This window comes from Lampris incognitus, chromosome 14 (assembly GCF_029633865.1).
Source record: "Lampris incognitus isolate fLamInc1 chromosome 14, fLamInc1.hap2, whole genome shotgun sequence".
Lineage (NCBI taxonomy): Eukaryota > Metazoa > Chordata > Actinopteri > Lampriformes > Lampridae > Lampris > Lampris incognitus.
Genome location: NC_079224.1, coordinates 49,617,805 through 49,642,233, shown reverse-complemented (window position 1 = coordinate 49,642,233; position 24,429 = coordinate 49,617,805). Strand labels below are relative to the sequence as shown.

Sequence of the window (24,429 nt, the reverse complement as noted above, 5' to 3'; positions counted from 1 at the left end):
CTACAGAGGCACCATAGAGAGCATCCTACAGAGGCACCATAGAGAGCATCCTACAGCGGCACCATAGAGAGCATCCTACAGCGGCACCATAGAGAGCATCCTACAGAGGCACCATAGAGAGCATCCTACAGAGGCACCATAGAGAGCATCCTACAGCGGCACCATAGAGAGTACCCTGACCAGCTGTCTGTCTGTCTGGCATGGGACTGCAAGGCCTCGACCACAGGTCCCTACAGCGGATAGTGAGACAGCTGGACAGATCATAGGAACTGCTCTCCCATCCATCCAGGCCATCTATGACGCACAGTGCAAGGCTCTTAGCATCGTGAAGAACCCCACCCACCCTTCCCACATCCACTTCACCCTCCTACCCTCTAGCAGGAGGTACCGCAGCATCCGTGCTGCCTCCACCAGACTATGCAACAGTTTCATTCTTCAGGCTGTGAGGTTCCTCAACAGTCAGAACACTTAGACCTTCCACAGAATGACTTTTGACCTTCTCACTCACTGTCCGTGTCAGGTGTGCTTGTGATGCTTAGGTCTGTGAAGTAGTTCTTGTTTTTAATGCACTTTTTGTTTTAATATTTATTGTGTGTTATTTGTTTTTACGTGGCACTGAGGTCCGTGTGAAACAAAATGTCATTCCCTTGTATTAATGAGATGCATATGAGGCAAAGGCAATAACAGGGGTCTAAAAGTCTAAATCCAAGTGTTGCATGAGAGTGTGTGTGTGTGTTGCATGTGAGCGTGTATTGTATGAGAGTGTGTGTGTGTGTGTGTTGCATGAGAGAGTGTGTGTGTGTTGCATGAGCGTGTGTGTGTGTTGCATGCGAGCGTGTATTGTATGAGAGAGTGTGTGTGTGTGTGTTGCATGAGAGAGTGTGTGTGTGTTGCATGAGCGTGTGTGTGTGTTGCATGAGTGTGTGTGTGTGTTGCATGAGTGTGTGTGTTGCATGAGAGTGTGTGTGTGTGTGTTGCATGAGTGTGTGTGTGTGTGTGTGTGTGTTGCATGTGAGCGTGTATGTGTTGCGCGCGCGTGTGTGTGTTGCATGAGAGTGTGTGAGTGTGTTGCATGTGAGTGAACGGCGGAGCGACACTGTGTCACTTCCTGGTTTCGCAGGCGCGCGGCGTCTGGACCTGAGTGTTTTCCGGGTTTGACTCAACATGAAGAGAGGCGAGGCGGCGGCGCACCTGGAGGGCGGAAACACACATGATCCCGAGCCAAACAACTCCTGAGCATCTGCTGTGGACACGCGGCGACCAACCCGCTCTGCGTTTCCGTCGCTGGACATCCGCTGTTTGCAAGGTAAGAGCCTCGCGGGCTGTGCAGGAACGGGTAGCTCCGTTTTATTGTGCTGATGTGAGACGGAAACCAGCAGGTCCTTCCGGTGAGTTTGCTGAACCGGTTAAAGCTAAACAGACTGGTTCGGTCTTCAGTCCGTCTGTCACACGGACACCGGACTCCTGCTTTGGATCAGCTCAGTGACGTCACGCCTCTCCGTTCACCTGCACCGGATTCGCGAGACTGGACCGAACCACACGGTTTTCCGGTCTGAGTTGCACCAGCTTTCACTTCCTCTTCTGCACTGCATGAGCCCGACCACACTGCGTTTATGTGCCACGCACCCCTCAGTACACTGCAGCGAGTAGCCTGCTGTTATTACTCTTATTACTGTTATTACTGACTGTTATTACTGTTATTACTGACTGTTATTACTCTTATTACTGGCTGTTAGTACTGTTATTACTCTTATTACTGTTATTACTGGCTGTTAGTACTGTTATTACTGACTGTTATTACGGTTATTACTTACTGTTATTGCTGTTATTACCGACTGTTATTACTGTTATTACTGTCTGTTATTACGCTTATTACTGACTGTTGTTGCTATTATTACTGACTGGTATTACTGTTATTACGGTTATTACTGACTGTTATTACTCTTATTACTGACTGTTATTACTCTTATTACTGTTATTACTGACTGTTATTACTGTTGTTACTGACCGTTATTACCCTTATTACTGTTATAACTGACTGTTATTACTCTTATTACTGACTGTTATTACTCATATTACTGTTATTACGGACTGTTATTATCTTATTACTGTTATTACTGACTGTTATTACTCTTGTTACTGTTATTACTGACTGTTATTACTCTTATTACTGTTATTACTGACTGTTATTACTGTTTTATTACGTCTCATACTATTATGGTACTGTTTTATTACGCCTCATACTGTTATAGTATTGTTTTATTATGCGTCATATTATTATAGTGCTGTTTTATTATGCGTCATATTATTATACCACTGTTTTAAAATGCGTCATAAAATTATATTACTGTTTTATTATGCGTCATATTATTATATTACTGTTTTATTATGCGTCATATTGTTATATTACTGTTTTGTTATGCGTCATATTATTATATTACTGTTTTATAATGCGTCATATTATTATACCACTGTTTTATTATTTGTCATAATATTATATTACTGTTTTATTAGGCGTCATATTATTATATTACTGTTTTATAATGCGTAATAATATTATATTACTGTTTTATTATGCGTCATAATATTATATTACTGTTTTATTATGCGTCATATTATTATATTACTGTTTTATTATGCATCATATTATTTATTACTGTTTTATTATGCATCATATTATTATACCACTGTTTTATTATGCGTCATATTATTATATTACTGTTTTATTATGCGTCATAATATTATATTACTGTTTTACTATGAGTCATAATATTATATTACTGTTTTATTATGCATCATATTATTATACCACTGTTTTATTATGCGTCATATTATTATATTACTGTTTTATTATGCGTCATATTATTATATTACTGTTTTATTATGAGTCATAATATTATATTACTGTTTTATAATGCGTCATGATATTATATTACTGTTTTATTATGCGTCATATTATTATACCACTGTTTTATTATGCGTCATATTATTATATTACTGTTTTATTATGCGTCATAATATTATATTACTGTTTTGTTATGCGTCATAATATTATATTACTGTTTTATTATACGTCATATTATTATATTACTGTTTTATTATGCGTCATATTATTATATTACTGTTTTATTATGCGTCATAATATTATATTACTGTTTTATTATGCGTCATATTATTTATTACTGTTTTATTATGCATCATATTATTATACCACTGTTTTATTATGCGTCATGATATTATATTACTGTTTTATTATGCGTCATATTATTATTTACTGTTTTGTTATGCGTCATAATATTATATTACTGTTTTATTATGCGTCATATTATTATATTACTGTTTTATAATGCGTCATAATATTATATTACTGTTTTATTATGCATCATATTATTATATTACTGTTTTATTATGCGTCATATTATTATATTACTGTTTTATTGTGCGTCATAATATTATATTACTGTTTTGTTATGCGTCATAATATTATATTACTGTTTTATTATACGTCATATTATTATATTACTGTTTTATTATGCATCATATTATTATATTACTGTTTTATTATGCGTCATATTATTATATTACTGTTTTATTATGCGTCATAATATTATATTACTGTTTTATTATGCGTCATAATATTATATTACTGTTTTATTATGCGTCATATTATAATATTAGTGCTTTATTATGCGTCATAATATTATATTACTGTTTTATTATGCGTCATATTATTATGTTACTGTTTTATTATGCGTCATAATATTATATTACTGTTTTATTATGCGTCATAATATTATATTACTGTTTTATTATACGTCATATTATTATATTACTGTTTTATTATGCGTCATAATATAATATTACTGTTTTATTATGCGTCATAATATTATATTACTGTTTTATTATGCGTCATAATATTATATTACTGTTTTATTATGCGTCATATTATTATATGACTGTTTTATTATGCGTCATAATATTATATTACTGTTTTGTTATGCGTCATAATATTATATTACTGTTTTGTTATGCGTCATAATATTATATTAGTCGCAGCAAGAGTTAAAGGGAAGGTTTACAAGATGGTGGTGAGACCAGCTATGTTATATGGTTTGGAGACGGTGGCACTGATGAAAAGACAGGAGGAGGAGCTGGAGGTGGCAGAGATGAAGATGATAAGATTTTCACTGGGAGTGATGAAGAAGGACAGGATTAGGAACCAGTATATTAGAGGGACAGCTCAGGATGGACGGTTTGGAGACAAAGCAAGAGAGACAAGATTGAGATGGTTTGGACATGTGTGGAGGAGAGATGCTGGGTATACTGGGAGAAGGATGCTGAATATGGAGCTGCCAGGGAAGAGGAGAAGAGGAAGGCCAAAGAGGAGGTTTATGGATGTGGTGAGGGAGGACATGCAGGTGGCTGGTGTCACAGAGGAAGATGCAGAGGACAGGAAGAGATGGAGACGGATGATCCGCTGTGGCGCCCCCTAACGGGAGCAGCCGAATGTAGTAGTAGTAGTAGTAGTAGTAGTAATAGCAGTAGTAGTGGTGGTGGTGGTAGTAGTAGTAGTGATGGGTAGAAGTAGCAGTAGTACTATTAGCAGCATTAGTAGCAACAGTTGCAGGGACATGCACAGACATTTTGAGGGCCTGTTGCTCTAACCTGAAAAAAGGGGCACAGACCCCCCCCACCCCTGCACCGATTTTAGGTGTCACCCTTCTGCATGTACCTGAATGGTGTAAAATATGGTCATGCAGCTAACCACAAATCAATTTTGAATGTGTAAATTGTTTAATATTTTAAAGATTAATAAAATAGAAAAAACTACACACTGGTAGTGTAAGTTAACATATTATTTCAGATAAAGCACACAGGAAGTGGAATCAGTTCATCTGGACACAACGTTTACTGACAGACATGTTTCATCATCACCTAAGTGACCTCTTCAGCCTCACCTGACTGCAGGTACCCCACCCTTATAAACAATATAGTGACTGCAGGTGTCCCCACCCTTATAAACAATACACTGACTGCAGGTACCCCACCCTTATAAACAATATAGTGACTGCAGGTGTCCCCACCCTTATAAACAATACACTGACTGCAGGTGTCCCCACCCTTATAAACAATACAGTGACTGCAGGTGTCCCCACCCTTATAAACAATACAGTGACTGCAGGTGTCCCCACCCTTATAAACAATACAGTGACTGCAGGTACCCCACCCTTGTAAACAATATAGTGACTGCAGGTATCCCCACCCTTATAAACAATACACTTACTGCAGGTACCCCACCCTTATAAACAATACAGTGACTGCAGGTGTCCCCACCCTTATAAACAATACACTTACTGCAGGTACCCCACCCTTGTAAACAATATAGTGACTGCAAGTGTCCCCACCCTTATAAACAATACAGTGACTGCAGGTGTCCCCACCCTTATAAACAATACAGTGACTGCAGGTACCCCACCCTTGTAAACAATATAGTGACTGCAGGTGTCCCCACCCTTATAAACAATACACTTACTGCAGGTACCCCACCCTTATAAACAATACAGTGACTGCAGGTGTCCCCACCCTTATAAACAATACACTTACTGCAGGTACCCCACCCTTGTAAACAATACAGTGACTGCAGGTGTCCCCACCCTTATAAACAATACACTTACTGCAGGTACCCCACCCTTGTAAACAATATAGTGACTGCAAGTGTCCCCACCCTTATAAACAATACACTGACTGCAGGTGTCCCCACCCTTATAAACAATACAGTGACTGCAGGTACCCCATCCTTGTAAACATTATAGTGACATAACCACCCAAACCAGGACTCCACAGTCTACACCTTCTACAGACCATTGGCCACTCTTTCAAGGATGAGGATGTGACCATCCTTGATAGGGAGGGACGCTGGTTTGAACGAGGAGTCATAGAGGCCATCTATGTGAAGAGAGAACAACCATCCCTGAACCGGGGGGGGGGGGCAAAAGTACATCTGTCACCATCTTACAATGCTGTGATTGCAACTATTCCCCAACCCTCTGTGAATAGTACACATGGCCACTGTAACTCTAGTTAATGGTCACACTATTTGCATATGAAACTGATGGTTGGTTTGGGTGGTTATACCAATGTATTGTTTATAAGGGTGGGGTACCTGCAGTCCCTGTATTGTTCATAAGGGTGGGGACACCTGCAGTCAGTGTATTGTTTATAAGGGTGGGGACACCTGCAGTCACTATATTGTTTATAAGGGTGGGGTACCTGAAGTCACTGTATTGTTTATAAGGGTGGGGTACCTGCAGTCCCTGTATTGTTTATAGGGGTGGGGACACCTGCAGTTACTGTATTGTTTATAAGGGTGGGGTACCTGCAGTCACTCAACTTAGCCGTTGAGGGAGTAGAGTTACCCAGAACAGCAGAACATGTTCTGGTGGAGAGATAGGAGCATAATAAAGCCAGAGCCGAGCCCTTGATGCCAACCCAAGTCTCTAGGTGATGTCAGCGGATGTTTGATCAGCTGTATCAAAGGCATCACTTCAGTCTAAAAGAAGTAAAATCGAGCAGTCACCTCTGTGTGCAGTCAGCAGTAGGTCAGGAGTGGCCTTCACTAGAGCTGTCTTGGCAGTAGGTCAGGAGTGGCCTTCACTAGAGCGGTGTTGAAGGTAGGTCAGGAGTGGCCTTCACTAGAGCTGTCTTGGCAGTAGGTCAGGAGTGGCCTTCACTAGAGCTGTCTTGAAGGTAGGCCAGCAGTGGCCTTCACTAGAGCTGTGTTGAAGGTAGGTCAGGAGTGGCCTTCACTAGAGCTGTCTTGGCAGTAGGTCAGGAGTGGCCTTCACTAGAGCTGTGTTGGCAATATGTCAGGAGTGGCCTTCACTAGAGCTGTCTTGGCGGTAGGTCAGGAGTGGCCTTCACTAGAGCTGTCTTGAAGGTAGGTCAGGAGTGGCCTTCACTAGAGCTGTGTTGAAGGTAGGTCAGGAGTGGCCTTCACTAGAGCTGTCTTGGCAGTAGGTCAGGAGTGGCCTTCACTAGAGCTGTGTTGGCAATATGTCAGGAGTGGCCTTCACTAGAGCTGTCTTGGCGGTAGGTCAGGAGTGGCCTTCACTAGAGCTGTCTTGAAGGTAGGCCAGCAGTGGCCTTCACTAGAGCTGTCTTGAAGGTAGGTCAGGAGTGGCCTTCACTAGAGCTGTCTTGAAGGTAGGTCAGGAGTGGCCTTCACTAGAGCTGTCTTGGCAATATGTCAGGAGTGACCTTCACTAGAGCTGTCTTGGCAGTAGGTCAGGAGTGGCCTTCACTAGAGCCGTGTTGAAGGTAGGTCAGGAGTGGCCTTCACTAAAGCTGTCTTGGCATTAGGTCAGGAGTGGCCTTCACTAGATCTGTGTTGGCAAAATGTCAGGAGTGGCCTTCACTAGCGCTGTCTTGGCAGTAGGTCAGCAGTGGCCTTCACTAGCGCTGTCTTGGCAGTAGGTCAGCAGTGGCCTTCACTAGAGCTGTCTTGAAGGTAGGTCAGGAGTGGCCTTCACTAGAGCTGTCTTGAAGGTAGGTCAGGAGTGGCCTTCACTAGAGCTGTCTTGAAGGTAGGTCAGGAGTGGCCTTCACTAGAGCTGTCTTGGCAATATGTCAGGAGTGGCCTTCACTAGAGCTGTCTTGGCAGTAGGTCAGGAGTGGCCTTCACTAGAGCTGTCTTGGCAGTAGGTCAGGAGTGGCCTTCACTAGAGCTGTCTTGGCAATATGTCAGGAGTGGCCTTCACTAGAGCTGTCTTGGCAGTAGGTCAGGAGTGGCCTTCACTAGAGCTGTCTTGGCAGTAGGTCAGGAGTGGCCTTCACTAGCGCTGTCTTGGCAGTAGGTCAGGAGTGGCCTTCACTAGAGCTGTCTTGTTACTATGAGCTGCTCTAAAACCAGATTGGAAACTGTTATAAAAATTATTAGGCTTCATAAAAGAAATCAATTGAGATGAAATCACTCTTTCTAGAACTTTGGATAAAAAAGACAATTTGGAGATTTGTCCGTCGTAACTTAAGGACAGGGGATCTAATTTAGGTTTCTTCAGCAATGGGGGAAGAATGGCATGCTTACAACTGTCTGGAAAAGAAGCAGAGGCCAGAGAGATATGAAGGATTTGTAGGATAACGGGTTAACAGTGGAAAATACCCGTACTGTATGTCTGGTGGAGTGGTGTGTGCTGTGTGGAGGAGCAGAAGCCATGATCTATCATGCTGTGCTGTTGTATTTGCTTTCATTTTCCATTCTTGTTTTCTGTTTGTGTTTGTGTACTTCCCTGTCGCCTACCGTATGAAAGGTATGTTTTGTACTGTAATGTTTCAGCGTGTCTGAGAAGAAAAAATAAAAAATTTAAATGACAAAAAAAATAATATGGGAGATTTATGGGAAAATATCTAAATGGGAGGACAGCGGGAGAGAAGGGTAAAAGACCGCAAGAAGGTCCTGGGTTCGAACCCCAGGCTGTCCCAGGCCCTTTCTGTGTGGAGTTTGCATGTTCTCCCCGTGTCTGCGTGGGTTTCCGCCGGGTGCTCCGGTTTCCTCCCACCATGAAAAAGACATGCGTGTCAGGGTTAATACTCCTGCCTGTGCCCCTGAGCAAGGCAGTGGAAAGAAGAAGTGGAGTTGGTCCCTGAGCGCTGCAGCTGCCCACTGCTCCCATACGATAGGATGGTTACATGTAGACGACACATTGATTGTAAGAATACAATGTCAAACTAAAGTGTCTTCTTCTTTCTTTCTGTTGCCAACCCTTACCCTAACCAACACAATAAACAGGCTAACTAACACCCATCCATCCATCCATCCATCCATCGATCCATCCATCCATCCATCCATCCACCCATCCATCCATTATTCACACCGCTTATCCTGCTCTCAGGGCCGTGGGGATGCTGGAACCTATCCCAGCAGTCATTGGGCGGCAGGCATTGGGTGATGGTCTGACCCCCTGGACAGGCTGCCAGACCATCACCGGGCCCACATGCACACACACACACCTAGGGACAATTTAGTACAGCCGATTCACCTGACCTACATGTCTTTGGACTGTGGGAGGAAACCGGAGCCCCCAAAGGAAACCCACACAGACACGGGGAGGACATGCAAACTCCGCACAGAGGACGACCCGGGACGACCCACCAAGGTGGGACTACCCCGGGGCTCAAACCCAGGACCTTCTTGCTGTAAGGCGACCGCGCTAACCACTGTGCCGCAAACGGTATTGTGCTAACCAATACCATAAGCATGCAAACAAACCAGTACCATGAGCAGACTAATGAGGCCAGTCACTCATAATTATGATAACAAATGGGCTAACCAGTACCACACAAGGGCTAATAAACATGCTAACCAGTGTCATCAACAGGCTGACAAACATGCTAACCAAGACCAGAGAGACCAGTCAGTCTACACGTAGTTAATGAGCCATATTGAAAAAACACAGGATTGATCTTTTCCGCTGGAATATATTACGGTATATTTAATAATATATGATGATGTAATATACAAGCGTTAGCTTGTTTAGGTGGTATGGGATCCTCGCAGACTGGCGTCAGAACACAGCAGGTCAGAAACTGTCCGTGTTGGAAGACGGTACAGAGGGCCAGTGTGTGGTAAAGTCGCTCTGTGTGTGTGTGTGTGTGTGTGTGTGTGTGTGTGTGTGTGTGTTTGTGTGGTGTACATGCAGAGTCTTGTTCCAAAGGGCGTGTTCACACAGGTCCTCAGTCAGGGAAGCGGCCTTTGCAGATCCTGGCATTTTTCCACTTCTCTTCACCCTCACTGGTTGCTACGGCAATGACTGATGATAATGTGTGTGTGTGTGTGTGTGTGTGTGTGTGTGTGTGTGTGTGTGTGTGTGTGTGTGTGTGTGTGTGTGTGTGTGTGTGTGTGTGTGTGTGTGTGTGTGTGTGTGTGTGTGTGTGTTTACAGCATGGGGAACTTGATCAAGGTGTTGACGAGAGACCTGGACAACAACACTGGCAACTTCTTCCTGGACTTTGAGAGTAAGAAACACACACACACCACCATGAAGCTTCAGTATGCAAGATGTTTTTGCTTGGACACATCTGAGTGTGGACACACTGGCTGACTGTCTGCTGTGAGTTTCACGGACCAGTGCAGCGTTAGTCCATTCTACCGTCTCGCAGTGAGCCTCGTCCTTCCAACTGATCAGAGAAGCCCTAAGGGAAGTGGTGTGTACCTCCTGGTTGCCAATCAACTTTGTGCACTTGATTTGACAGTTTGGCTGCCTGTTCAGGTGAAGCCTGTTTTCAGTAGACTAGTCTCTCTTGGCCAGATGAACATAGTGAGCTGCTTATCATCTATAACTTATAGACTATAAAAAGGAAAATAGGTTTGTTTCAGAAAACACCGATGGTGGTCCTGCCAGACCGCCCTTGGTGTTTCCTCCTCAAGCGCAGCTCCAGGCAGGGGCCGTGGTCCCTGGGTCCACAGGACGCAGCAGACCAAGCTCTCCCAGCTGATCCAGAAACGAAGACAAACTTAGACGTAGACAAAGACACTGCATGGACGGCACTGGGTGAGGCTGCCGCAAACGTGAATTCGTGAATATCTTAATGAATACTTCACCTATAACTGCAAAAGTGCTTCACAACAAGAATGTTGGTGTAACAAAGAGATTCAATGTCAATGTCAGATATGTCAGATACCTCTCCCAACTGCAAACCGGTTTTCCCCCCTCACCAGCCCTGTTGGTAGTCCTACCAACCAGCGTGCCTCTCCCGCTCCTGTTGACACAGTAAAGCAACGCACGCTACTGATAGGACACTCCATTACCCACAATGTTAGATTAGCTTCGCCAGCCTTGGTTCACTGTTTACCCGGGGCCAGAGTGTCCGACATAGAGGATAATCTTAGGGTGCTGGCATCACGGGGGGAGAGTCAGGGAACCCAGGCACACAGCACCACTACTTTCAGCAGCATTGTTATTCATGGCGGCACCAATAATGCTAGGATGAAGCAATCAGAGATCACAAAAGCCAGCCTAGTCAGAACGCTTGAGTTTTGATTAGTTGTCTCTGGTCCCTTACCTGTGAGGGGTAATGATGAGGAGTACAGCAGGCTCACCTCAATGGACCGCTGGCTGGCTCGTTACTGTAATGAGCAGGGATTCGGCCTTGTTGATAACTGGCCTTCTTTCTTCATCTTCATCTTCCGGTGTGGGAAGATGGCGGCACAAATTCATGTTTGCAGCGGTCTCACCCAGTACTGGTGTGGGAAGATGGCAGCACGAATTCACGTTCACGGCCTCACCCAGTACCGTCCATGCAGTGTATTTGTCCACATCTGTGTTTAGGTTTGTCTTCGTTTGATGACTGGGAGAGCTGGTGCCGGATGGGCTGGGAGAGCTTGGTCTGCTGCTCACCTAGCATTGACTGTTTTAGTGTCATCGTGTGGAGTGCGGGGAGGTGTGTCTAAGGTGTCTGGCTGGGAGAGCTGGTGTTGGATCGGCTGAGGGAGCTTGGTCTGCTGCATTCTGTAGGCCCAAGGACCATGGCCCTGACTGGAGCTGCGCCCGAAGGGGAAACACCAAGGGCTGTCTGACAGGACATGGAAGTGGGACAGGCTACGCTAACTGCTAGCCTGCAGACCGGCAGTTCAGACAGTCATAGTGGCTGGTGTTTGTTCTCCTGGACAGTGATTTTCTTTCTTTCTTTTTTTAGTTTAGATATGTGTTAGTCTGAACATATGTGTTCTTGTAGTTCTTGTAGTTTTTGGATATGTGTTTTTGTCTTTGTGTTGCACTGCTGTGGGCTGGGGTAAATTATGTTTCACTAAATTTCATGCAGGCAAGTGCATGAAATGAAATGACAAAGTGATTCTGATTGTGACTTCTGGGGCCGCCCTTACCTGCTGAAAGCGGGCGGCATTCACCCTACTGGGGACGGCGCCGCTCTTTTGTCTAGCAACATAGATAGCAGTTTACGTTTACTTTGACACTAGGGACTTATCATTCAGCAGGTTGCAGGTGATTGGAGAGCCTGCTAGGTTTAAATCTAGTGCAGATGTGGAGTCAAGTAGTGTAATTAATGTTAGTCAGGGAATTTCTCATAGTGTAGATTATCAGCCTGATAGCTTGGTCTATAACATTGAGACTGTCTCCCTACCCTGCTGTATTGCTCCCAAGCTCTCCTCTCCTAAATGTGTGAATCACAATAATCTAGTAATTATTCCTACCACTGGTAGTGGTGAGATGTGCGACAAAGTACCTAATAATCTACTAAACCAAACATCTGATGTTATCAAGAATGTGACCACATATCGTCCAAAGCGTTGGTGGTCAAAACTCTCAACAAGGTGTCTAATTCCAATTAATCTTTCACCTATTGGTAGCTCTAAAGTTCTGCCTACTACTGATCACTTCCACAAGATGCTTAGATTTGGTTTCACAAATATCAGATCATTGTCTACCAAAGCCTTACTAATAAATGATCTGATTCTTGAACATAGTTTTGATATGATTGGGTTATGTGAAACATGGCTGAAACCAAATGTTTTCCTTCCCTTAAATGAAGCTTCCCCACCTGACTATACTTATGCCCATGTAGCTCAGGTAAATAAACAAGGTGGGGGGGGTTGCCTTAATATATAAATCTATTTTCAATTTGACTTCTAGACTTGAATCTAAATTCCAGTCTTTTGAGTCTCTTGTTCTTGGTCCATCTCCCTCAGCCATGAATAGACTCGGCTCAGTCCAGATTGTGATACTCTATCGACCTCCTGGCTCTTACTATTTCTTGGAGAATTTGTCTCAGGCCTTGTTACTCACGCTGATGAGATTCTAATTCTAGGTGATTTCAATATTCATCCGAATAAGGCTGCTGATCCTCTAAGTAAAGCCTTTCTGGCACCAGTTGATGCTTTTGGGTTCACTCAGTTTGTTCAAGAGTCGACTCATTGCAGTGGTAACACCCTTGATTTGGTTTTATCTAAAGGAATAGCTGTTTCTGATCTGAATGTCTTACCAACCACATCTGCTGTGTCTGATCATTTTCTCATCAAATTTGAAGCTTTATTGGCCTGTCCAGTTAATGTCAGCGGAGATGTAATTGCCACTCATCACATTGGTCCCTCCACTGTAGCTGCATTTGGCCAGCAGCTGCCTGAAGTCTTGGCTCCTTTCACTGTGGTTAAATGACTCTGTTGAAAATGTCACTAGTGACTTAAATGTGGCCCTCTCCAGTCTCCTCGATTCAGTTGCACCTCTCACTACCAGAGCTAGGCGACTAAAGAGGCCTACACCCTGGTTTAATGATGAGACACGTGCTCTTAAGTGGGCCTGCAGGAGACTGGAAAATCAAATCAAAATTGGAAGTTTTTTACCTATCGTGGCATAAGTGTTTATTGAAATACACGCGTGCTTTATCTACTGCAAAAACATCGTATCTCTCTCACTTAATCAATATTAATAAACATAACCCCAGATTTCTCTTTGACACTCTACCTAAACTTACTATAAAGCAGCCGTCTATTAGCTGCTCACCATTCATGGCCCATGAGCTTCTGCAGTTTTTCTGCAATAAGGTTGATGAGATTTTAAACAAATTAGTTCTTCAACTCCATCTACTCCTGCAGATCCTGTTTTACCAAATTCATATCACTGACTGATATATTGATGCTGGACTGATCTACCACTGCAGCCAAACGACTCCTATGCCTATTCTTCACCCCAACTCCATGGTCATTCACAATATAGTGTACGCTGTTAAGTGCCAGGAGGATTACAGCGACTTGTACATTGGGGAAACTAAACAGGCTCTGGCTAAAAGAATGGCACAACACAGGAAAGCTAACATGTCAGGCCAGGACTCCACAGTCTACACCATCTACAAGCTAGTGGGCACTCTTTTGGGGATAAGGATGTGCACATCCTTGATCGGGAGGAACGATGGTTTGAATGGGGAGCAAAGAGTCCATCTATGTTAAGAGGGAACGACCATCCCTGAACTGGGGGGGGGGGTAAGAGTACATCTGTCGCCATTTTACAATGCTGTGATTGCAACAATCGCTAATCCTCTGTGCTGTGAATAGCACACATGGTCAATGGTCACACCCATATTTGCATATGGAACTGGCCGTTGGTTTTGGCCGTTAGGCACTGTATTGTACTGTACTGTTTATAAGGGTGGGGGTACCAGCAGTCAGTTTAGACTGAAGATGTCACTTGAAACGTATCTGTCAATAAACGTTGTGTCCAGATGAACTGATTCAATCTTCTTTGACACAGTAGCATAGTTTCCACCGGCCCCCTGCTGCCCAACTGTACTGGTGGCGGTGGTTGATAACCCAGGCCTCGACTAATTCAGTATGGAAATTTGATTTATGATCCGCATATTTGATTTGGTAAAGATTTTATGACAGATGCCCTTCCTGGTGCAACCCTCCCCTTTTATCCAGGCTTTGGACCGGCACTAAGAATGCACTGGCTTGTGCATCGTCAGTGGCTGGGTCAATGAGTCACTGATAGTCCCTGTTATTACAGCTTTTGAAATGATCTGTCTTGATACTTTGACTAAGCTCATGTCCGCTTCTGAACCAACTACTTGTCTACTTGACCCCTTACCAGTAAAACATTTTAAAGACCTCTAGCCTTTCCTGGGACCTGCAATACTAGACATTGTTAATTTATCACTTACTACTGGCACGGTTCCCTGCAGTTTAAAGACAGCTGTAGTTAAGCCTCTACTTAAAAAAACACACCTCAATCCAGGGTCTCTTAATAACTATCAACCAGTCTCGGGTCTTCCATTCTTTTCTAAAGTACTAGGGAGAGTTGTGTATCAACAACTTTCAAGATTCAAGAGTTTTATTTGTCACATACACACAAGTACAAGTCCCGGGTGCAGTGAAACGAAAAAAAAAAGGTACGAGCTCCAAAATGAAATGTGCAAACAAGAAAGTACAACAGGTACACACGCATTACAATTTGCTATATACAATTTACAGTCAACAGCTTAAGAACTCTGTAAAGAGAAAACAGACAGCACAATATATACAGTAATATAACATATGCACATACATTGATTCGGGAACCGCCACATCCGGGGCGTGAACCCGGATCTCCCGCACCACGGGCGACAACGTTAACCAGTTGACTAAAGGGTCTGACCCAAAGCACTTGAAAAATAGAAAGCTGAGGTATATGTGCTGAAATATGAGGTATGTATGTACATAATATGAGTAATGTGTAGTCGGTTACCTTACTGTGTGTGTGTGTGTGTGTGTGTGTGTGTGTGTGTGTGTGTGTGTGTGTGTGTGCATGTGCATGTGTTCTTGAGCATGAGGGGGGCAGTATGGGTCAGCGACGGGGCCCCGGTAAGGTCAGAGTTCACAGTCGTGATGGCCTGAGGAAAGAAACTCCGTCTCAGTCTCTCTGTATTTGCAGCATGACTTCGGAGGCGCTTGCCTGACTGCAGAAGCTGGAACAGTCCATTGTTGGGGTGGTGAGGGTCCTTCATAATCCTGTAGGCTCTGGTTCGGCACCTCTTGGTGTATAAGTCCTGCAGGGTGGGGAGTGAGTCACCAATAGTGCACTCAGCCCAACGCACTACCCTCTGCAGAGCCTTCCTATCTTGGGCGGAGCTGTTTCCAAGCCAGGCAGAGATGCATCCTGTCAGGATGCTCTCAACTGCCCCAGAGTAGAAGGATTGGAGGATCTTCCGGGAGACTTTGAATTTCCTCAGCTGCCTTAGGTGATAGACTTTTGACCCATATAGAAGAAAACTATCTATATATGACCCTTTTCAATCGGCTTTCAGGTCCTGTGACTCCACTGAAACTGCTGTAACCAGAGTGGTGAATGATCTTTTACTAACTATGGACTCTGATTCCCCTTCTGTGCTTCTGCTACTGGTCCTAAGTGCAGCCTTTGACACCATTTGATCACTGTATACTATTAGACAGAATAAATGGTAATTTTGGTGTCTCTGGCTTAGATCTCTCTTGCCTTAAGGCCTACTTATCTGGAAGAATAGATTTTGTCTGCTATAATAATATTACGTCAAAATTCTGACATTAAATATGGTGTACCTCAGGGCTCGGTTCTTGGCCCTCTACCTTTTTCTCTTTATATTTCACCTCTTGGCCAATCTACACGCAGTCATGGAATACATTTCCTTCCTTCCTTTCCATTTGCTGATGATACTCAGTTGTATATGCCTATAAGGGCTGATGATCATACTCAGATGACTAATTTAGAGGCCAGCTTGGCTGCTGTGAGAATTTGGATATCACTAAATTTTCTGCTTTTAAGTTCCTGTCTTTTTTGTCCATGGCTGACTCAGAGACTCTAATACAGAATCAGAATCAGAAATACTTTATTCATCCCCAAGGGGAAATTGGATCCCATTACAGACACTCAGACTCTAGCAAGAAAAACCAACAAGACGCAAGACAACAAGAAGGTAGAAACAAATAGAAACAAGATAAATAGAAATAGAAAATAAAAGTAAGAAATAATACATGCATTTGCTTCATCCAGACTTGATTATTGTAATGTTCTGTTTTCAGGTCTGCCACATGCTAGTACTAAAAGTTTTCAGGTGGTTCAGAATAATGCAGCTAGGATTCTAACTACTACTACTACTTCTTTCGGCTGCTCCCATTAGGGGTCGCCACAGCAGATAATCCGTCTCCATCTCTTCCTGTCCTCTGCATCTTCCTCTGTCATACCAGCCACCTGCATGTCCTCTCTCACCACATCCATAAACCTCCTCTTTGGCCCTCCTCTTCTCCTCTACCCTGGAAGCTCCATATTCAACATCCTTCTCCCAATATACCCAGCATCTCTCCTCCACACATGTCCAAACCATCTCCATGTTGTCTCTCTTGCTTTGTCTCCAGACCGTCCAGCCTGAGCTGTCCCTCTAATATACTCCTTCCTAATCCTGTCCTTCTTCATCACTCCCAATGAAAAATGAAAAGCTAGAATCTTAACTAAAGCTATAAAATGTGACCATATTATACAAATTCTTGCCTACCTTCTTTTGCTTTCTATCCATGTTAGATCAGACTTCAAGATGCTTCTGCTGACTTTAAAATCCTAAATGGGCTTGCCCCATCTTACCTGTCTGATCTCCTTAAACCGAACAGTCCATCTCAAGCTCTTCGCTCTCAAAACACAAGGCTCCTGTGTGTACCCCAAACTTAAGAAGAAGTCTGCTGGTGGTAACTTGTGATGTTGGGCTACACACATAAAACTGACTTGACTATGTCAATACAAGTGTTGTCAGTTATGACTGGACAACTAATGCACACTCATCAAGCTCGTTTGGGGGAAGCGGGGGGGGGGTATTTTCCAAATCTAACTCACTCTCATTCTTATTATCGTTCTCCAGTTACATGTTGTAGCTTGAAGGTAGTATTGTAGTACTGTATGCATTGAAGGTAGTATGGTAGTATTATATGTATTGAAGGTAGTATGGTAGTATGGTATGTATTGAAGGTAGTATTGTATGTATTGAAGGTAGTATGGTAGTATTATATATATTGAAGGTAGTATGGTACTATGGTATGTATTGAAGGTAGTATTGTATCTATTGAAGGTAGTATGGTAGTATGGTATGTATTGAAGGTAGTATTGTATGTATTGAAGGTATGGTAGTATGGTATGTATTGAAGGTAGTATGGTAGTATTGTATGTATTGAAGGTAGTATGGTAGTATTGTATGCATTGAAGGTAGTATGGTAGTATGGTATGTATTGAAGGTAGTATGGTATGTATTGAAGGTAGTATTGTATGTATTGAAGGTATGGTAGTATGGTATATATTGAAGGTAGTATGGTAGTATTGTATGTATTGAAGGTAGTATGGTAGTATTGTATCCATTGAAGGTAGTATGGTAGTATTGTATGTATTGAAGGTAGTATGGTAGTATTGTATGTATTGAAGGTAGTATTGTGGGGAGGAATTAGATTGGTATCATGTTATTTACCAGTCGTATTACAATATCTACTAGTCACATTATGCTAATAACATGTCATATAATCATATTAGCTATCATAATGATATTTACTATTCATTATACCTTTTACTGGCCTTCGTATAATCTGAATTAATTAATAAGTCATATTCATATTACATTTACTAGCAATATGTTATTACTAGTAATATGTTATTACTAGTAGTAGTCTGCCTGAGCAGAGGTGACCTGTATTTGACCAAAAACGATTTGCTGAGGGGCCTTTCTGTCCTGCTGCAGAGATCCTTCTGGAGAATCCAGCAGTGTTTCTGGATCCTCGTCCTTCATCCAGACCAGCATTTACTGTCTCACAGCCTGGTGCCCGGCTCCTCTTCATCTCTTACTGAGCTCATGTTCCCTTTAACTGACCTCGCTTCCTGTTTCACATCCTGCAGATGCCCAGCCATCGGCTGCAGAGAAGCATGTGTGGGAGAAGGTGAACGAGGTTCTGACGGAGGCTCTGGTGATCCTGGATGACCTGCAGGCGTATAGAGGAGCCGGAGAGGAAATCCGACAGGTGCTCCTGGTGACTGGTCACCAGACCTGCTGTGCTGTCACTGCTTGAAAATACTACAGACAGATCAATGAATTTAGCACATGAAATACAAAATCTAGATAAAATACTTGGGTTTAAAATATGTTGTTTTTTAATGTGATAATGCAGTTTTAACTGTGTGTGTGTGTGTGTGTTGTGTGTGTGTGTGTGTGTGTGTGTGTGTGTGTGTGTGTGTGTGTGTGTGTGTGTGTGTGTGTGCATCCAGGCCATTCAGAGTCCAGGAGAGGATCCAGTCCAGCAGAGGGCCTGGTCCGCTGTAGTTCCACTTGTCGGGAAACTGAAGAGGTTCTATGAGTTCTCCCAGAAGTTAGGTATGATGCAGAAAGAACCAGCAGAACCGCAGCACCCAGACTACAGATGGAACCGACACTTATGACATGTTAGCCTGTTAGCCTTTAGCATACACTTCCCATACACTTCACTATCGATGCTGTCGCTGGATGTGATGTGTCCACTGTGGTGTGTCCACAGGTCCAGACCTCCTCATGAATGAGCGGTCAGTGCACACCAGTTCACTGCAGAACTGACTAGAAACAAATCGGGGTTAGCCTTTCACATGGACTGGCCAACCAACTGACCATGCAGGACAGGGTGAAGTGGGCCATGTGGTCAGTGTGACAGACACTGCTCACACTGATCTGCCATGGTCCCGGGCCCTGCTGTCGAGCCCTGCAAATCCCCCCCCCCCCATCTCTCTCTCTTCCCCTCTCTCCCCTCTCCCCCCCCCCCTCTCTCTCTCTCTCTCTCTCTCTCTCTCTCTCTCTCTCTCCCCTCTCTCCCCTCTCTCCCCTCTCTCTCTCTCTCTCTCTCTCTCATCTCTCTCCTCTCTCTCCTCTCTCTCTCTCTCTCTCTCTCTCCTCCCTCTCTCTCTCTCTCCCCCCCCCCTCTCTCTCTCTCTCTCTCTCTCTCTCTCTCTCTCTCTCTCTCTCTCTCTCTCTCTCTCTCGTTCTCTATCTCTCCCCTCTCCCCCCCCTCTCCCCTCTCTCTCTCTCTCTCTCTCTCAATTCAATTCAATTCAGTGATGCTTTATTGGCGTGACTGCATTAATTACAGTTTTGCCAAAGCACAACAGGTCAACAGAGAACTAAACAACAAAAAACAAGAAACAAACAAACAAACAAACAGAAAGGAACAGACAGCTCTGGCAGAAACATAGAACAGCACTCGAACAGCAACTGACAGCAACTGACAGTGTGTTGGTCACTCACTGACCCTCAGGCTATGGCATGCTGACACATATGGTGCCACAAGGTGTGACCTTTGACCCTCTCCTAAAATAAGGGGGCCATTGTTGTCTCTCATCCCAGCAGTAGAACATTTGGAATCTGTTTTCAGATGTCTCCTGGTATGTTTCTCTTATGTTCTGGAATGTCTCACAATTTAGCAGGAAGTGCATCTCTGTCTCCACCTCACCTGCCGTACAGGGACCACATATTCTTTGCTCTTTTGGTAGCCAAGATGTTTTGTGTGTCTGTCCTTTTCCCTGGCTAGACTGTGGTCAGTGAGCCCTGTACGTGGTAAGGATGTGCCTGTGCTGACTGTCTCTGACAGGGGACAGACAGTCAGTCAGTTTGTCTTCTCTTTTTAGGCCCCATAACATTCTCATTTGTGTTGTCATTTGGTTTCTATGTTTCCACATATGAGGCGTTGCATGGTGTGATGATGTGTTTTACTCTAGTCTGTGGTTGGTTAGCAGTGCTAGTCTGAAACTCATCTGTGTCAGTGGTTACGGGGTTAGTTAGTTCACAACCAGCTGACTGAGGGGACGCTTTCTTAGCTCTTGGATTTGGGATGCTTTACATTTCAATGTGTCATGGGGACTTTATTTAAGGTGCCATCCAGAATTTAAGTGTACTCTTGTTATCAAGGCTTGTATCAGACCACTATATTAATTCATGTTAGGTGCGCCCGATAACCATTGGACCAGAAATCTATCATAGGTTCGACTCAGGAAGTGAACGGCATGACCAAGGGTTAAGTAGAAGAAGGTATTAAAATAATTTATTAAGAAAACTCCACAAGTTCAGAATCACTAGGAAAAAAACCAATAAACAAAATAATGAACAATTCCCCCAAATTGTCAGTCAATGCATAAAACCAGTCAGTCAATATGAAAATTCAGTTCAGTCCAATCCAATGGTTTTGTCCTTGTCTGCTCTAAATCAGGCCTGATGGAACGACCCGGGTAGTGTAACGATGGCGCTGGAGATCTCTTACAGTCAAGCCTTATCCTGTATCCAAGGGCTCTGTATCCAGGGACGTTCAGTCAGTCCACTGCCGACAGTAGGCTGGCAGCTGATGGTACGATCTCCTTCAAAGGTATCGGGATCGCTGGCTCTCCATCTGGATTCACTCGACTCAGAATATAATACACACAACAAAAAAACCAATCTGCATACAGCAGCGTGAAATATACCATTAGTACTGTACAGTATCGTATTGCAACCGTAAGACATTCAAACGTTCATCATAAAAGCTCAGTCAATATAGATACAGTTATGTACAGCTGTCGCAGTTTTTACATTCTGAGCGACGTAGCAGCATTCCAAGGCAACAGCTCACAGCGCTATCGGGGGCCACAGTAGGCGTGAGACGCTACTATCAGGGGCCACAGTAGGCGTGAGGCGCTACTATCAGGGGCCACAGTAGGCGTGAGGCGCTACTATCACTAGCCACAGTAGGCGTGAGACGCTACTATCACTAGCCACAGTAGGCGTGAGACGCTACTATCACTAGCCACAGTAGGCGTGAGACGCTACTATCACTAGCCACAGTAGGCGTGAGACGCCACTATCACTAGCCACAGTAGGCGTGAGACGCCACTATCACTAGCCACAGTAGGCGTGAGACGCTACTATCACTAGCCACAGTAGGCGTGAGACGCTACTATCACTAGCCACAGTAGGCGTGAGACGCTACTATCAGGGACCACAGTAGGCGTGAGACGCTACTATCACTAGCCACAGTAGGCGTGAGACGCTACTATCAGGGGCCACAGTAGGCGTGAGACGCTACTATCAGGGGCCACAGTAGGCGTGAGACGCTACTATCAGGGGCCACAGTAGGCGTGAGACGCTACTATCACTAGCCACAGTAGGCGTGAGACGCTACTATCAGGGGCCACAGTAGGCGTGAGACGCTACTATCACTAGCCACAGTAGGCGTGAGACGCTACTATCACTAGCCAACAGTAGGCGTGAGACGCTACTATCAGGGGCCACAGTAGGCGTGAGGCGCTACTATCAGGAGCCACAGTAGGCGTGAGGACGCTACTATCAGGAGCCACAGTAGGGCGTGAGACGCTACTATCAGGAGCCACAGTAGGCGTGAGACGCTACTATCAGGGGCCCACAGTAGGCGTGAGACGCTACTATCAGGGGCCACAGTAGGCGTGAGACGCTACTATCAGGGGCCACAGTAGGCGTGAGACGCTACTATCACTAGCCACAGTAGGCGTGAGACGCTACTATCACTAGCCACAGTAGGCTTGAGACGCTACTATCAGGGGCCACAGTAGGCGTGAGGCGCTACTATCAGGAGCCACAGTAGGCGTGAGACGCTACTATCAGGAGCCACAGTAGGCGTGAGGACGCTACTATCAGGAGCCACAGTAGGCGTGAGACGCTACTATCAGGGGCCACAGTAGGCGTGAGACGCTACTATCAGGGGCCACAGTAGGCGTGAGACGCTACTATCAGGGGCCACAGTAGGCCGTGAGACGCTACTATTAGGAGCCACAGTAGGCGTGAGACGCTACTATCACTAGCCACAGTAGGCGTGAGACGCTACTATCACTAGCCACAGTAGGCGTGAGACGCTACTATCAGGGGCCACAGTAGGCGTGAGACGCTACTATCAGGAGCCACAGTAGGCGTGAGACGCTACTATCAGGAGCCACAGTAGGCGTGAGACGCTACTATCAGGAGCCACAGTAGGCGTGAGACGCTACTATCAGGAGCCACAGTAGGCGTGAGACGCTACTATCAGGGGCCACAGTAGGCGTGAGGCGCTACTATCAGGGGCCACAGTAGGCGTGAGATGCTACTATCAGGAGCCACAGTAGGCGTGAGACGCTACTATCAGGGGCCACAGTAGGCGTGAGACGCTACTATCAGGGGCCACAATAGGCGTGAGATGCTACTATCAGGGGCCACAGTAGGCGTGAGACGCTACTATCGGGGGCCACAGTAGGCGTGAGACGCTACTATCAGGGGCCACAGTAGGCGTGAGACGCTACTATCGGGAGCCACAGTAGGCGTGAGACGCTACTATCAGGGGCCACAGTAGGCGTGAGACGCTACTATCAGGGGCCACAGTAGGCGTGAGACGCTACTATCAGGAGCCACAGTAGGCGTGAGACGCTACTATCAGGAGCCACAGTAGGCGTGAGACCGCTACTATCAGGGGCCACAGTAGGCGTGAGACGCTACTATCAGGGGCCACAGTAGCGTGAGACGCTACTATCACTAGCCACAGTAGGCGTGAGACGCTGCTATCACTGGCCACAGTAGGCGTGAGACGCTACTATCACTAGCCACAGTAGGCGTGAGACGCTAGTATCAGGGGCCACAGTAGGTGTGAGACGCTACTATCAGGGGCCACAGTAGGCGTGAGACGCTACTATCGGAAGCCACAGTAGGCGTGAGACGCTACTATCGGGGGCCACAGTAGGCGTGAGACGCTACTATCGGGAGCCACAGTAGCGGTGAGATGCTACTATCAGGGGCCACAGTAGGCGTGAGACGCTACTATCACTAGCCACAGTAGGCGTGAGACGCTACTATCAGGGGCCACAGTAGGCGTGAGACGCTACTATCAGGGGCCACAGTAGGCGTGAGACGCTACTATCAGGAGCCACAGTAGGCGTGAGTGGCTACTATCAGAAGCCACAGTAGGCGTGAGACGCTACTATCAGGAGCCACAGTAGGCGTGAGACGCTACTATCGGTAGCCACAGTAGGCGTGAGACGCTACTATCAGGAGCCACAGTAGGCGTGAGACGCTACTATCGGGGGGCCACAGTAGGCGTGAGACGCTACTATCAGGAGCCACAGTAGGCGTGAGACGCTACTATCAGGAGCCACAGTAGGCGTGAGACGCTACTATCAGGAGCCACAGTAGGCGTGAGACGCTACTATCGGAAGCCACAGTAGGCGTGAGGCGCTACTATCGGGGGGCCACAGTAGGCGTGAGACGCTACTATCAGGAGCCACAGCAGGCGTGAGACGCTACTATCACTAGCCACAGTAGGCGTGAGACGCTACTATCAGGCCACAGTAGGCGTGAGACGCTACTATCGGGGGCCACAGTAGGCGTGAGGCGCTACTATCACTAGCCACAGTAGGCGTGAGACGCTACTATCACTAGCCACAGTAGGCGTGAGACGCTACTATCAGGGGCCACAGTACTATCGGGAGCCACCGTAGGTGGAGGCGCTACTATCGGGAGCCAGGGTAGGCGGGAGGCGCTACTATTGGGAGCCACAGTAGGCGGGAGGCGCTACTATCAGGAGCCACAGTATAGGCGGGAGTTGCTACCATCGGGAGCCACCGTAGGCGGGAGGCGGCTAATATCACTAGCCACAGTAGGCGTGAGACGCTACTATCAGGAGCCATGGTAGGCGTGAGGCGCTACTATCAGGAGACACCGTAGGCGGGAGGCGCTACTATCGGGAGCCACCGTAGGCGTGAGACGCTACTATCGGTAGCCACAGTAGGCGTGAGACGCTACTATCGGGAGCCCACCGTAGGTTGGAGGCGCTACTATCGGGAGCCACCGTAGGCGCGAGACGCTACTATCGGGAGCCACCGTAGGCGTGAGACGCTACTATCGGGAGCCACAGTAGGCGTGAGGCGCTACTATCGGGAGCCACCGTAGGGCGTGAGA

The 24,429-nt window shown here is 45.5% G+C and overlaps 1 protein-coding gene across 1 annotated transcript; it reads left to right on the top strand.

The window, feature by feature from the left end:
* The first annotated feature begins 1,142 nt into the window (after positions 1–1,142).
* On the top strand, positions 1,143–19,071 carry fam49ba (family with sequence similarity 49 member Ba). Its single transcript, XM_056293951.1, has 5 exons — positions 1,143–1,306; positions 9,938–10,011; positions 18,384–18,505; positions 18,750–18,855; positions 19,016–19,071. The coding sequence occupies exons 2-5, from the start codon at positions 9,939–9,941 to the stop codon at positions 19,069–19,071; spliced, it is 357 nt and encodes a 118-aa protein (XP_056149926.1). The 5' UTR covers positions 1,143–1,306; position 9,938.
* The last annotated feature ends 5,358 nt before the right edge of the window (positions 19,072–24,429 follow it).